At 38.0% G+C, this 16,162-nt stretch overlaps 1 protein-coding gene and 1 non-coding gene across 2 annotated transcripts; both read right to left on the reverse strand.

The window, feature by feature from the left end:
- Positions 1-3,091: 3,091 nt before the first annotated feature.
- Positions 3,092-3,664, reverse strand: LOC141617716 (uncharacterized). The gene has a single exon (XM_074434881.1). It carries the CDS (start codon positions 3,662-3,664, stop codon positions 3,092-3,094), a length of 573 nt encoding a protein of 190 aa, XP_074290982.1.
- A 144-nt stretch (positions 3,665-3,808) lies between these two features.
- On the reverse strand, positions 3,809-3,915 carry LOC141624417 (small nucleolar RNA R71). The gene has a single exon (XR_012534223.1). It is a non-coding gene; the product is annotated as a small nucleolar RNA R71 (small nucleolar RNA).
- Positions 3,916-16,162: the final 12,247 nt, after the last annotated feature.

Here is a 16,162-nt window from a genome sequence, read left to right on the forward strand (position 1 = left end):
TGTAATTAATATGATTTAATAATTGTTTTGTGTGATTGGTACATGTTTGATTGTTTATTATCATGTTAATTGTGTTTTCGTATGTTTATATATGATTTAATGTTTTAATTATATATCGTATGTTGTTTACATGTTTAATTTGGGTGTCATGAGCGCAATTAGGGTTTACGATTAAAATCCTAGTGGCGACATGATAGACGGCCAAGAGTTGGATTCAAAGTTATAGCTAAAGCTAGTACAACCTTGATGATGATTCGAGTGTTATAGCTGAAGTTAGTACAACTTTGGGTTGTTACTCAAGTTATGGCTGAAACGGGAATAACCTTGGAAATATGGACCCAGGATTATAGCCGAGTCTACTATAACTTTGAAATACGAGTTAGGGTTATTACTGAGACTAACGCAAACCTGAGTTATGACTCAAGGTTATGGTTGGTACTAGTATAACTTTGAACGTCGTGTCAAGGTTATGGTTGAGGTAAGTATAACTCCAAGTTATATGTTGAAGTTATAGTCGAGGTTACTATAACCTCGCATACAGAGTTTATGTTATGGTTAAGGTTACTATAACTGATGTGACCATAATTAGCGCATATTTAGTCCCCGAATTAGCCTTGTTCCCATGCTTTTTAGTGCATATTTGGGTCATTTATTGTCTTTAGTTCTTTGTTTTGCATATTCTTTGAGGTTTTGTGTCCTTGGTAGGAAAGGAGTGCAAACCTTACATTTTCATGGCAAAATGAGACTAAATTGATTGAATTCAATGACCAAGCATCAAGGAGAGACAAGATTAGAAGGCCTTTGTACATATTATAGTAGATGAGCAATGTTGAGGAAAGATCCTTGCATCCCCAAGGAAATCCCCAAGGATTTTATGAAGAAAAGGGAAGAAAAGAAGAAGAAACAAGACTGAGGAGCAATCCGTGCGGATTGTCCTGAATCCGCCCGTCCCCAGCACGACAATCCGTGCGTCTTCCTTCAAAGACGCCCGGGCAGAGACCGTTGAATCCGGCCGTCCCATGCCTAAGACGCACGGATTCCAGTCCAGCACAAATCCGTTTCATCAAGCTTCAAAGAAAGAAGCCATTCCTTCGAAAAATACCGGCGTCTCCCTGCTCAAATCTCAAAAGTGTAATTACTAGTTTAGCCCTTAGTTAACCCTAATGCATCCACCTAATTTCCACTATAAATACCCCATTAGTCTAATTACAAGAGTAGGTTCTTCATATCAATTATTAGAGTAGTTAATATCAATAAAATCCCTCTTTAGTTTTGTAATCAACAATTAATCAAGTTTTAATACAAGTTTTATTTTCTTAATCTCTCTTTTGTTCATCCTTTATTTTGGGTAATTGAAGATTATTTGGGTTATTATTGGGAGATTGACAACCTCTCAATCAAGCATCAAGTACTTCTTTTATTCTTTTCTTTATTATTGGAATCATTAGTAGGTATAATTCTCTTAATCTCTTTTTAGTTATTGTTAATTACTTTCATTTGTTCATCATGTTTCATTTTGTTGGTATGATTGACAACCTTGCTAGCATGATCAACATGATAATGAGTGAGTAGTGACCTAGCTAGGGTTAATGGGTAATTAGGGGAAACAAACATGGGGAATGATTCATGCTTAAATTAATATGCTTTCATGGTTTATTTGCTTGCTTGTTTTGATCTCAACTCATGCACATGTTATGTTTGATGAAATGCGAGCCTATGAATCCTTGTATTTTTTACCCATCACCTATCTTTTTAATGAGACTTGGAAGACATAAACCAACTCGAGTCTCATTAGACCATGCATGTTGTTGAGTAGGGAAGATTAAGTCGACTTGTAGGTGTTGTACAATCTAATCGATTCGGCTCCGGGACCCAAGCTTTCCTAGGATTGTAAGATATAACCCAACTCAATCCATCACAATAATAATTGCTTGCTTATAATTTGAGAACATGTTTGTATGATCAATTCCCATGATTCCCCTATGACCCCATGATACCCTATTGCTTTTTATCAATTGTTTACAACCCTTTCAATTCATCTTGCTTATTTACTTTCATTGCTATTTAGTTTAGTGACCTTCTACATCAACCCAAATTGTGACACCCCTAAGACACCACTAGTTTCAATAGAAATCTCATCTCAATTCCCGTCCCTTGGGATCCGACCTTTACTTGCCATTTTTCTAATTGTAGAGTTGTTTGTGAAGTTATAAATTGTGTTTTGGTCTAGGTGCTCCTAACGACAAGTTACCGAAAAGATTTAGTCCGACCAAAAATGGCGCCGTTGTCGGGGAGGGTGTTAACTTGATTTAGATTTTCTTATATTGTTATTAGTTGTGTCTTTCTTTGCCTTGGGGAAGTAAAACTCCTCAAGGTTTGTTCTAATTATTTTCGAGTTGTTTGATATTTTGCATGTCTAGAAGGTCACAAGGTGATTTGTTACCTTTTGATCGTGAAATTGAAAGAACTTTGACAACCAATAGAAGACTTGCTAGGAGAAATTTGAGAGGTATTAGTTAGGTTGTAGATATTCAACCAACTATTGAGTTCATCAACCCTTTTGCAAAAGAAGGTGAGGAGAACCCAACACAAAATACCACACAAAATCAACCCACAATGCCTAAGTTTTCATCACATTCCGTACCCACCGAGGATAACCTACCCAATGGTACTCCCACACCACAACATTTGACCGGAAATTTTATTGCCAAATCCGCCTTTATCCAATTAGTCGAAAGGAGCCAATTTGGGGGGATGCCTAGTGAAGACCCTCATTCTCATATGGAAACCTTTTGTGACTATTGTGATGCGATTTCTCAAACCGGTGTAACTCAAGACCAAATTCGATGGGTCTTATTTCCTTTTTCTCTAATTGGCACCGCGAAACAATGGTTGAAGGGCCTTGATAAGGCCACTCTCGGAATTTTTTTTTGGTGGAAATGTAAGTAGTATTATAATCGTCCCAAAAGGGATCTCAAAGTCACCATTACAACCATTTTTGCATATAATGCTTTGGCGAAAGGACTATGCCAACCGAACCACTATCTAGCAAAACAACACACTAACAGCCTATAGACACAATGATAACACCTTACATCAGACCCAGACTTTTACACCAGTTACTATCAGCTAAACGGACTTGCCCCAAAGCTACTGCCATTATACGCAGCTTGGACTCTTTCCTGACCTGCTGTAAGAGTGTTTCTGGATGCATCAAATATTTGTCCACTCTACATACATTCCTCACATGCCATATCCCATACTGAACAGCTACAATCAAAGAGCTAATCACAAGTCTCTGAAAACCAGAGAGTTTCCTCTGCATTAGCACCTTCCCAGTAGAAACATCACCTGTCATTGTAATCTTCAACCAAGAAAAAAGAAGCTGGTAGCATTTTTTTGCATACTCACATTCTTGGAAGAGATGTTGATGACTCTCAAGCCCCCTGCTGCACACAAAGCATACTCCAGAAGTAACAACCCCCATTTTCTGCAGTCTATCCAAGGTTAGAAGTCTTTGCCTCTGCAAGAGCCACAAGATAAAACAGTGCCTTGGAGTATTAAACCTATTCCAAACAGCCTTTGCCCATATCACTTTTTGTTGAGATTGAAAAGTAAGCCATTCATAACCTTTAGAGATAGTATACATATCATCAGCTTCCATCCACTTTCCTTGCAGATAGGCATCTCTAAATCTATCTTTAATCTCACAAATCTTCCTCCAAGCCCACGCACTCTCGGAATTGATTCTTGGAAGAAGTTAGCTCTAGCTTTCTACAAAAAATTCTACCCACCGGAAAAGACTAACATGCTAAGAGCTCAAATTACGGGTTTTAAGCAAAGTGATGAAGAATCTTTGTATGAAGCTTGGGAGCGGTTCAAGGGAATTTGTCGCTCATGTCCTCACCATGAACTTAGCGAGTGGTTCTTGGTACAACAATTTTGAAACGGTCTATATGAAGATTCAAGGAACATTCTCAACATGGGATCAAATGGAATGTTCACCGAAGTTGATGACAATCAAACTTGGAACAAAATTGAGGAAATGGTGGTCCATAACTCACAATATAGTAGACCTCGCAAGGCTACTAGAGGAGGAAAGCTTGAAGTGGACTCCGTTACTCAATTGGGTGCTCAACTTAGTGCTCATATCGACACAATCAATTTGAAGTTCGAAAAAGCTATGGCTAGACTTGAAGAAGCCTCAAAATCACTAAAGCATCATGTTAATGCCATGACGGCATCTTCATCAATCCTAAGTGGGATATGTGAGAATTGTGAAACTTTGGGACATGACCAAAGTGAATGTAGGGGAACAAATGAACAAGTGAATGCTTTCCAAGCATACAAGAGTGGTACCCCTTATTCCAACTATTACAATGAAAACACCAAATTCCATCCAAATCTCTCATACAAAAGCCAAAATCTTCAAAACCCTCAAACAACATACACCCCACCTCCCATGAGAAACCAAAATCAAAGACCCTTTTACAACCAAAACCAAGGTTACCAAAATCAAAATCCATACAATCAACAAAATGACCAAGGTTTTGATGTTCAAAAAGCGGTCCTCCAAATGCAAAAGAATCAACAAGAATTTTTCACTCAAATGAAAAAAAGATAGTCAAGCAAAGGAAACCACCATCAACAACATTCTAGCTCACACCAATATGTTGGAAACCCAATTGACTCAACTAGCATCTTCAAGCTCACAAAGACAAAAGGGGCAATTACCACCTCAAAATAATCCCCCAAGACATGAAACGGTTAGTGCCATTCACTTGAGAAGTGGTACAAGGTATGAAGCACCGAAGAAGTAAGTTGAGGATGAACTTGTGGAAGCTAGTGATAAGGAAGAAATTGTGCAAAACTCCAAAGATTGAGAATCATCAAGAGAAGAAATTTCAAAGAAAAATGAAGACAAGGTCAAGGAGAAGGAGCCCATTGTGATTAGACTTCCTTTTCCAAGTCGTCAAGCCAAGCCCAAATTTGATGACCAACTTGGAAAGTTTATGGAAATTGTGAAGAATTTGGAAGTATCAATTCCTTTCACGGAATTAATCAATCACGTGCCGGCCTATGCGAAATACACGAAAGACATCCTCACAAAGAAGAAGTCGATCCGGAAGCTTGAGACTATCGCCTTCACTAAGGTGAGTAGTGCAATACTTCAAGGGAGTTCACCTCCAAAGCTCAAGGATCCGGGAAGCTTCTCAATACCGTGTACCATTGGCGACACCACGATCAACAAAGCCTTATGTGATCTAGAGGCTAGTGTGAGTGTTACGCCGTACTCGGTGAGTAAAAGGTTGGGGATGAGAGAGCTTAAATGCACCAATATCACACTCCAAATGGCCGATAGATCGACGAAGACACCATTAGGGATATGGGAAGATGTTCTCGTACGAATTGGGAAGTTTTTCATCCCGGTGGACTTTGTCATTGTTGATATGGAGGAAGATTCCAACATTCCATTCATTATAGGGAGACCTTTCTTACACACCGCGGGTGCGGTGATTGATGTAAAACATGGAGAGCTTACTCTAGAAGTAGGGGATGAGAGCATAACTTTCAACCTTGACAAGACCATGAGAGCTCCCCATTTACATGAACCGTGTTTTATGATTGATCATTATAGTCGGAAGGATGATAGGAAGAAGTCGGAACTCCAATGGAAGAAGAAAATTGAAGATGCTCCATTCAAAGAGCAAGAGAATTGTAACAAAGAGAGCTTGCAAAGCTCACCAAAGTCAAGCAATAAAGAAGATGGCCTTATTGGCCAAGAAAAGGAAATGGGAGAGTTGTCTCCATCAAATCAAGGGATTTTCAATGATCAACTTAATGAAGTTTGTGGTCTTTGGGACGACGAATTTGAAGGGATTTTTAACCCCTACATTGGTAATTCCATCGATCAAGACCGACAACAAGGGCCAAGGTCTATTGAAGACCTTTATCATGACAATGAACAAGCTTTTGATTACTTTTTCAAGGTGTTGAGCAACATCAACAACACCTTGAACATGCCCCCTTGACATCTCATCAACAATGAGAGTTTGGTGGAGTCCTCCCTAAACCACCATTTGTAAATATTTCTAACTCCCTAACTCGCATTTCAATTCTTATATTGCATTTTTGTTATTTTTGGATTTCTATACTTTGATCAATATAATTATCATGTTTGAGAGAAGTGAGGGATGGACTAATAATTTCAATTGTTGTGTAGTGCTTTAGCTTAGTGTGGGGATGGCAATTGCCTAGGCTATCCATGCCTTAGTAGTGCCCCCATAATGAAGAACACGAGATATGAAGAAGAATGGAAAAATGACAAGGGATATGCAAAGTACACAGATGGAACTGAATCCGGGTAAAAAGGGGTCGAATTCGAGCGGGTTCGGGAGAATCCGCCCGTCTTCAGGCAATCCGGGCATATTGGGCAGAAGACGCCCGTCCATCATGAGCTGAATTTTTGAAATTTCTGATTGTCAACGAATCCGGGCGTCCTGCATTCAAATCTGCCCGTCTTCAAAAAGTCGCCCGTCTTCACTGAAAGACGCCCGTCTTTTTGGCTGAGGAAAACAAGAAAAATCCCTGTAAAGGAATCTGCTCGTCTTCTCTGAAAGTCGCCCGTCCCGCATTTTCAAATCCGCCCGTCTTTGTTCATATCCGCCCGCCTTTAGGCGAGAATTTCCCAACCCAGAACAGGCCGAATTCGGGCGTCCCGAGCAAAAACCGCCCGTCTTCCCCCTGTATTTCAAATTTTTCGGGTTTTATAAACCCCCTCCCACATTCATTTCTTCATTCCTTCATTCATAACACTACCCATAAACCCCATAACTCCAAAACCCTCATCCTCTCCATCACAAAAACAAGATTCCTCAACAACATTCACCAAAATCAAATCAAAACATCCTTTTAACAACAAATCAATCACTTCTCTTTCAATAAAAATCAAAACCAAGCACAAAATCTTCAACCTTTGAGTCGATTTTTGAATTCATAAAGGCAAAGCCTTTCATCTTTAAATCGATTTGGGTACACTAGAAATTGAAGATTTTTCACTCTTTTCTTGGTTTATTCATCAATGGCAAGGACTAAGGGAGCAACAAAAGCAACAAAGGCAAAGGCACCAAAGGCAAAGGCACCAAAGGCAAAGGCACTCTCATCAAGACAAAAGAGTCTTCAAGCAAAGAAAGCATTGGCTATGGTGGTAGCTAACCCAAACTTGGAAGTGCAACAAGAACAACCTCCCATGGAAGCAACAACATCTACTACTCCGTAAATTGCTCAACTTTCGAATTATCCGGAGGTAATTTTCATTTTCAAATCCCATAGGGACACTTTTGCCAAGTTTGCTAGAAAATCATTTCTATCCACCAAGTTTATTTGTGAAGATACCTTAGATAAGTTGGGTGTCCTTGAGCAAACTAGAGCCTTCTTTAGAGCCATGGGGTTGGAGAAATTGTTTGAATCAAAAGAATTGACATACCCCTCCCTTACTTTAGAATTTTTGAGTTCTTTGAAAGTTAATAAGGTTGAGACTATGGAGACCATCGAGTTCCATCTAGCTAATGTTAGTAGGCGCATCTCCTTTGAGGAAATGGGTAAAGCTTTGGGTCTTAGTGATTCACCGAGTTATTTTAAGAATGTTGGCAAGTATGACCCTAACCCTCTTTGGTAGGCGATTTTCGGAAGGAAATTTGAGGACTTTCATGCTAGTCGCGCTCTATTAGTCCACCATCCGGGCATTAGAGTGTGGCACAAGGTCATAGGGAACACCATCATTGCAAGAAAAGACACCAACTATTTCACCAAACTCGATTTTGTTCTTCTTGAGTCGGCTTTGAACATTGGAAGGGAATTCACAAAGCCTTTCAACTCTCTAAGGCTTTTGGTGGATAGATGGCTAAATATTGATTGTGGGAAGAAAGGCACTACCGTTATTGTGAATGGAGGCCTAGTCACTCTTTTAGCTAAATACTTTGATCCAAACTTCAACAAGGATAGCAAGTATGAGGCGAAAGAGGGTGGTCATCTCATTGATATTAATACTATGATATACAAGTACAAGTGGGTTACCCATAACCCTCTTGACACCAAGTATGGATGGCTCACTAGTGAGGCTAGATCTTTCACTTTGCCTTCGAAGATTTGTCGATTGAGTGTCCATCGGACCAACTATCTACTTCCCCTTTCAAAAGAGGCCGAGTACATTATCCGACAACAAAAGGGTGAAATTGAAATGCCCTCCTCTTCCATTGTCACACCATCCTATCCTTTCGAGTACCAAGAGTTCAAGCCCGAAGGTGTTGAAGCAAGAAATAATTATTTGACTATTCTTATGCAAGAGATGCACAAGCAAGCCTTCGAGGATCGGAAAGACGCTTACTTAGCCCAATATCCACTCCTCCTTCACTTAGCTAGGCAAGGACTACTTGACCCTTCATGTCCTTTGCCTAGTTGGGCGGATAAGGAAGTCTTCTTTCCGAGTGCATCTAGAGTTGTTCCGGGTGATAATGAGGTTGTCGGTAATGAAGAAGTTGATGATAACATTGATGAAGAAGCTAGTGAAGAAGGAGAAGCGGATGATGAGCAAGGTGAACAAGAAAGTGAAGAAGAAAGTGGTGATGAATCAACTTCTAGTGATGAAGATGATGATAGTGATGATATGATGGAAGATTAGCAAGCTTTAGAGGCTCCTACCCTCTTGAGGTTTGTCTATTTCTCTCTTTGTTTTATTTATTTATCTTGATCATTGTTGGAATAGTCCTAGCACCATAGAGGACTAACACCTCAGCCCCATTGAGGTGTTCTCATTTTATTGTTCCCACCTTTTCGAAATCCAAAATGACAAAATTAGTTTCATGCATTGCATAGTGTGTGCATGAACTACACCCAACCTTAGGACATTAGCAATAATGTCTAAATCGGTTTGGGGAAGTACATGCATACACAACGGGAGGTAATCTAAATTATCCTCTCCGTCATAAACAAAAACCATGCATCATGTAGTGTAGATTAGTGTAGCTTGCATTTAGCATAGAAATCATGCATCATGTTTGCATAATTTCCCATCATTTTGGCCATTGAGGACAATGCCCATATTAGTGTGGGGATGGGGAATTCTAACTTAACTTTATTCAAAAATCCAAAAAATTGAAAAATTTCGAAAAACCATAAAAATTTGAAAATTGGAAAACCCAAAAACAAGTTCATTTCCTTTGTGGTGTAGTCGTGTATATATTGTTGTATATATTGTGTTTGTTCTATCCTTGTTCACATTCATTGACTACGCCACATCCGAGGCATGAGGATCATGAAGACCGCATGGTATGATCTTTCCAATCTCCTTTTTCCTCTCTATGTTAAAGACTATGTGGCTTTATTTTGATTGATGCGGTATAACATTGTGAACTTAGGACTTGCATTTAGTTTATATGTCATATTAGTTGGTAGAATCACTTGCATTAGGATGTATATATTAGTTGCATCATGGCATATAGTTGCATTTAGATAAAATATTTTGAAAAGTTCCTAATTGAGAACTTTGATAAGAGCAACTAAGCCATTACAAATACTTTTTCAACTTAAGATTTTGCCTACTAGAATGGTTGTAAAACACCCTAGATTGTGTCATACTAGTGTCTTTTGACCCATGACCCAAAGCCTAGTCAAGGGTTTGCATGTGAGTCACCTATTCCAACCCCGTGATGCGATGTGGACTTGGTTAACTTGTCTAGGTGACCTTGATTGACCTTGTGGTAAGGCAACCCAAAAATATTTTCTATCAATAAGTTTGAAGGGCTCATTTCAAAGATTTTGTTATGTGGAAGTAATTTATTGCCAAGGAAACCTAAAATGTTATGAAAGGTTGAAATGTTGAGAATTTTAGTTGTTTTGATGGAGGCGTAGCACTTCGATGTGCTTTGGAGAGGGATCCATTGAATTGGGCCCCTACACGGTTGTGTATTCAACCGCCCAGAGACAGAGTGACTATCACCCCGAAAAGCTATTGTCTAAAGGTTAACCGGTTGCCTAATAAGCGATTGGCGAAAGCAAAGGACACTAGCCCGGAAGGGACAAACCCCATCTCTAATTTTTGAAATGTGAAAGTTGAATGAGGTCAATTTTTGAATACTAGTCATATCCACCCTTGTTTATAACGATTTGAGCATTTCATTCCCAAAAAGCCTTTTTGTCAAGCCACTTTGTCGAGCTTGGGACGATCCATGACCTTTACTTTTGTAGAGAATTCGAGACTTGTCTTGTCATATGCTACTAGCATCATAGGGATCATCATTCCACACCATCCGATCGCTCTTGACGAAAACATTTGGAAATTGAGGACGAAAGTAGTCTAGTTTAACACCATTTGGAGGTGATTTAGTGCCATCTACTTAGCTTTAGTAATTTGTTGAACTAGTATTTTTGACGGATTATATGCTCTTAAATTTGTTCTCTTTTAGTTGCTTCCGCCACTTGATGAGGAAGTGGCTATTCCTTTTGTAGATGCATCCATTATTTGATTTTGTGTGCTTTATATTTGGATGTGTCGCCATTTTGGCAAGACCCACCTTGCCTTGCAAGAAGGCATCCTACCTCATGGTTGTCTTGTTGTGAGTTGAAGGGGTGGAGTGAGACCCGCTAATTGTCTCATATCTGCCATGTTATTAGGTTAGTTTAAATAATGGTCCTAGTCTTTGTCACCTCTTTACTCGGGACGAGCAAAGGTTCGGTTTTGGGATATTTGATGTGACCATAATTAGCGCATATTTAGTCCCCGAATTAGCCTTGTTCCCATGCTTTTTAGTGCATATTTGGGTCATTTATTGTCTTTAGTTCTTTGTTTTGCATATTCTTTGAGGTTTTGTGTCCTTGGTAGGAAAGGGGTGCAAACCTTACATTTTCATGGCAAAATGAGACTAAATTGATTGAATTCAATGACCAAGCATCAAGAAGAGATAAGATTAGAAGGCCTTTGTACATATTATAGTAGATGAGCAATGTCGAGGAAAGATCCTTGCATCCCCAAGGATTTTATGAAGAAAAGGGAAGAAAAGAAGAAGAAACAAGACTGAGGAGCAATCCGTGCGGATTGTCCTGAATCCGCCCGTCCCCAGCACGACAATCCGTGTGTCTTCCTTCAAAGACGCCTGGGCAGAGACCGTTGAATCCGGCCGTCCCGTGCCTAAGACGCACGGATTCCAGTCCCGCACCAATCCGTTTCTTCAAGCTTCAAAGAAAGAAGCCCTTCCTTCGAAAAATACCGGCGTCTCCCTGCTCAAATCTCAAAAGTGTAATTACTAGTTTAGCCCTTAGTTAACCCTAATGCATCCACCTAATTTCCACTATAAATACCCCATTAGTCTAATTAGAAGAGTAGGTTCTTCTTATCAATTATTAGAGTAGTTAATATCAATCAAATCTCTCTTTAGTTTTGTAATCAACAATTAATCAAGTTTTAATACAAGTTTTATTTTCTTAGTCTCTCTTTTGTTCATCCTTTATTTTGGGTAATTGAAGATTATTTGGGTTATTATTGGGAGATTGATAACCTCTCAATCAAGCATCAAGTACTTCTTTTATTCTTTGCTTTATTATTGGAATCATTAGTAGGTATAATTCTCTTAATCCCTTTTTAATTATTGTTAATTACTTTCATTTGTTCATCATGTTTCATTTTGTTGGTATGATTGACAACCTTGCTAGCATGATCAACATTATAATGAGTGAGTAGTGACCTAGCTAGGGTTAATGGGTAATTAGGGGAAACCAATATGGGGAATGATTCATGCTTAAATTAATATGCTTTCATGGTTTATTTGCTTGCTTGTTTTGATCTCAACTCATGCACATGTTATGTTTGATGAAATGCGAGCCTATGAATCCTTACATTTTTTACCCATCACCTATCTTTTCAATGAGACTTGTAAGACATAAACCAACTCGAGTCTCATTAGACCATGCATGTTGTTGAGTAGGGAAGATTAAGTCGACTTGTAGGTGTTGTACAATCTAATCGATTCGGCTCCGGGACCCAAACTTTCCTAGGATTGTAAGATATAACCCAACTCAATCCATCACAACAATAATTGCTTGCTTATAATTTGAGAACATGTTTGTATGATCAATTCCCATGATTCCCCTATGACCCCATGATACCCTAGTGCTTTTTATCAATTGTTTACAACCCTTTCAATTCATCTTGCTTATTTACTTTCATTGCTATTTAGTTTTGTGACCTTCTACATCAACCCAAATTGTGACACCCCTAAGACACCACTAGTTTCAATAGAAATCTCATCTCAATTCCCATCCCTTGGGATCCGACCTTTACTTGCCTCTTTACTAATTGTAGAGTTGTTTGTGAAGTTATAAATTGTGTTTTGGTCTAGGTGCTCCTAACGACAAGTTACCGAAAAGATTTAGTCTGACCAATAACATTGATCGTTAGTACTTGTTTTATATGTTATGTGATGTTTAGTTGTCATTATATGACGTTATGTTAGCATGTATCGTTTATTACTCTTGTTCATATGATTGTAGGATAGTCAATTATAATATCCTATAATTTGATAGTGATGTTATTTACATGTATGTATGGTCATTTATACTGTGCTTTATTTATAGGCTAGTTGTATAGATGACGTGAGGTATTAGTTATATACCAAACGGAATGAACTAATGCAACCCTTCGAGGTCTGGTGTATGGTATGGTCGGGGGGGGGGGGGGGGGGGGGTAGCAGAGGCAGTTGTTATACGATCTGTTCCCGAGTGTCGTTCAGTGTACAATTATTGCACCGAGAGTCTGGCCAGATCTTAGACATACATATAGGCAGTGGTTATACGCTATACATAGTACCTTAGATGCAGTTATTATACGATCCACACCGATGGAGGTAGTTGTTATACGCTCCGTCAGTTCAGAGGCAGTTGTTATACGCTCTGACAGTTAGAGGCAGTTGTTATACGTTCTAATGACGTTCATTTTATACATTGTGCTTGTAACTAGAGGCAATTGTTATACTCTCTTGTAGGTTGTTGGTTTGGTCACATGATACGTGGTCATGATGGTTCTATGATGTGCATGATGTCTTAATGTGGTTTGTGTTATGCGTCGTCATATGCTGTTTGACTTGAAGTCAATATTTTGAATAATTATCTTCTTATGCCATTGTTTGGCAGTGAGTTGTTGTCGAGTTTCCATGAGTATAGATGGTCTCACATGTTTAATAGTTTTAAATTTCAATTGTTAATGACTGTTGGTTATATTCAATTGTTGTAAACATGACTGGGAGAGCATCTAGTTACTCCTGACTGATTGTCGATCCCAATTCTCAGGTTGTTCAGGTTAAATGCCCGTCGCTTTTTGGATGATGTTGTTTGGGATGCATCGAGGAGCGAGACGAATAATAAATTAGGAGTTTGTTTTATGTTTGAGAACCTTTGAATAATGTTTTAGATTTGGTTTTGGTTTTAGTATCGATCCAAATTTGGTCAGGTGTTTCCGCCACCTTGATCCAATTATCATTGTTATACTTTGATAATTCATTTAATATACGTTTTTCCTTTGTTTTATAATCCGGGTTGTTACAGTTGGTATCAGAGCGAACACGCTCCCAACTCTCGCTTAGTTGATGACAAAAATAAATGACCTAGTAAATGAGTGAGAGTAAATGGGGTTGAAACAATTAAGGACTTGTTTGTTTATGTCTTAATGTTTCACATCCTTATTAATTGTATTACAGGTGTTGTTCATGTATTTGTTTCTTTATGCCTTAATGTTTCTTATCGTTATTAATTTTTTTTACATGTGTTGTCATTCATGTACTTGTTTGATTATGTGTTGCCGTTTCGTATAATTATTAATTGTGTTACATGTGTTGTTCTTGCACTTGTTTATTTATGCCTTATTTAAATGTTCGTATCTTTATTAACTGTGTTAAATGTGTTGTTTATGTATTTGTTAGTTTATGTCTTAATGTTCAAAGTTATTAAGTGTATTAAATGTGTTGTTCACTATGACCGTTGATCATGTATTATTGATTTTAAAGCTGATCAGTTTTGAAAATCTTTCTTGCATGTTATGTATCGTACGTTTGGTTATATATATGTTTGTTAAAATATTTATTCCCTAATAACCCGAACTTTACTCTTATCGTATTTTCATCCTTTTGGATTATTTCCTTTTGGATTATTTGGTGGAGCTGTCCATGTTTGAGGTGATTTCGAGGTTTGATTCCTTTATGATTTCTTGAGGCATCAAGTTAGGATGGTTTGGCAGGTTGAGATATTCAAGTATGAAAGAAAAGAGTGTTTGTTATTATGAGTTTGGTAACGAGGGAGTTTATTTTGAGATTAGTGGTTGTTGAGATGAATTGCACTTTGGGAATAGAGGTTGTTATGACGATGAATCTTTTGGGATTATAGGTGTTATGTTCTTTTACGTGCTTGAGGAATCCTTATTGATGATAGAGGGACGTATAATTGTGGTTTCGTAGTTTCATAAGATATGAGAGACATAATGAGTAGATTTATCTTATGGTATTATATGGGAGTATCGTTACTTATGCTCTTACCGTTAGAATTATGGAATTTTGTCTTGTGTTAAGGAAAATTTATGCGAGATATTTATGGATCGAGGATAGAATAATGGAAATGAATTGAATGTTATCCTGGAGTTAGGATTGAGCAACTCGGGAATTTGGAGATTATGCTCGTCTTTAATTGGAATACCATATCTTGTTGAAGGAGCAAGAATATTTCATGACATTCAGTGAATTATGAAAGATTTATTATTTATCTGTTGAGAAGTTATTTACTGATCGTACCTTTTAAAGGATTGATTGAAAGAGACGAACTATAATTTATGGACTTGTGAGATGTTAAGGTTAAAGTGTTCAAGCGTTGCCTTAGTGAACGACCATATTGATGATGATTATAATGTATCGTGGTGTTCATCATTTGAGGGTATAGAGATTGCTATGGATTGATTCATTAAGTGTGATTAGATGGAATTCTTAAGAGTGGAAGGACTTGAGAGTTCATGGTCGTGAGATTTTACGATCTTGAGAGTTGATAATCTGTGGATGTAGCGATTGTAAAGGGGCAATTATATAGAGATTTGTTGGTCATGAGGTATTATGAAGATGTGATAAAAGGATGTTACGAGAAGTTGTTACCTTGAGTGATGATTGTACGAGAATTATAAGACTCTGGTTATCTACTTTATTTATTTTATCTTAAGGTATCATCTTCGGGTAGATTAACTAGTTTTTGGAGTCGTCTATTCTTGTCATCCTTGCATGTGTTAACCATATCCTCTTCTTTTTTAGCCTTCCGACCAAAATTTTCTTTTTATCTTTGTCCTATGTCTGTGTTATCTATCGTTACTCTCTATTTGTTCTTTATTTCATCTCCAGTTCCTTCCTCTTTGAACTTTTGTATTTACCCTCTTCACATTAAATTCTCTCTAAGCTTTTACTTCTCAAAAGAATGTGTTCTTTATCCTTGTGTTATTGCACGAAAATGGTTCCTATTGGTTTGCGTGTAATTTGTTCTTTCATGGTAACTTGAAAATGTTTGAAATCTCTTTAGAGCTACTCGTGATCATCTCGTAGAGGAAGCTTGGATCCTTTGGCGAGCAATGTTAGATACATACTTCGAGATTGATGTTTGATTATTTGAGGTTGAGAACTTAGTAGCATATTGTATGCGAGTGTGAATTGCGATAACATATAGATTTTGGAGAAGGAGCATTGAAGGTGTTAAACGAAGCATAGAAAGTTTAGGATGTTATTACATTGGAGGTTATCTATTTGAGGATATAAGCTTGGTTATTATATAAGCACAGATGATAAGATTTCAAAGGTGATATTATTGTTAATTGCGTTGATGGAATTGCGTAATCCAATGGCAAGTGTGTTGTGGTACAATAGGCACTAGCTTAGCAAAACGTGAATGGTTCCTTGGGTGCTTAAGAACATTGTGATCATAAGTGTTCAAAGGAAATGATTGGGTCTTGCGAGTGTGACTGATGAGTTTTGTAGAGTCTATCGATCCGATATGTAAATGTGCCCACTTTTTCGATTTGTCCGTATGAGCGTGGTAAGTCAATTAATTAGTCGAAGTTTATGGATTAAACTCGACTAACTAACTAACAATT

The sequence above is a fragment of the Silene latifolia genome, chromosome X (genome assembly GCF_048544455.1).
Source record: "Silene latifolia isolate original U9 population chromosome X, ASM4854445v1, whole genome shotgun sequence".
NCBI classification, from domain to species: Eukaryota; Viridiplantae; Streptophyta; class Magnoliopsida; order Caryophyllales; family Caryophyllaceae; genus Silene; species Silene latifolia.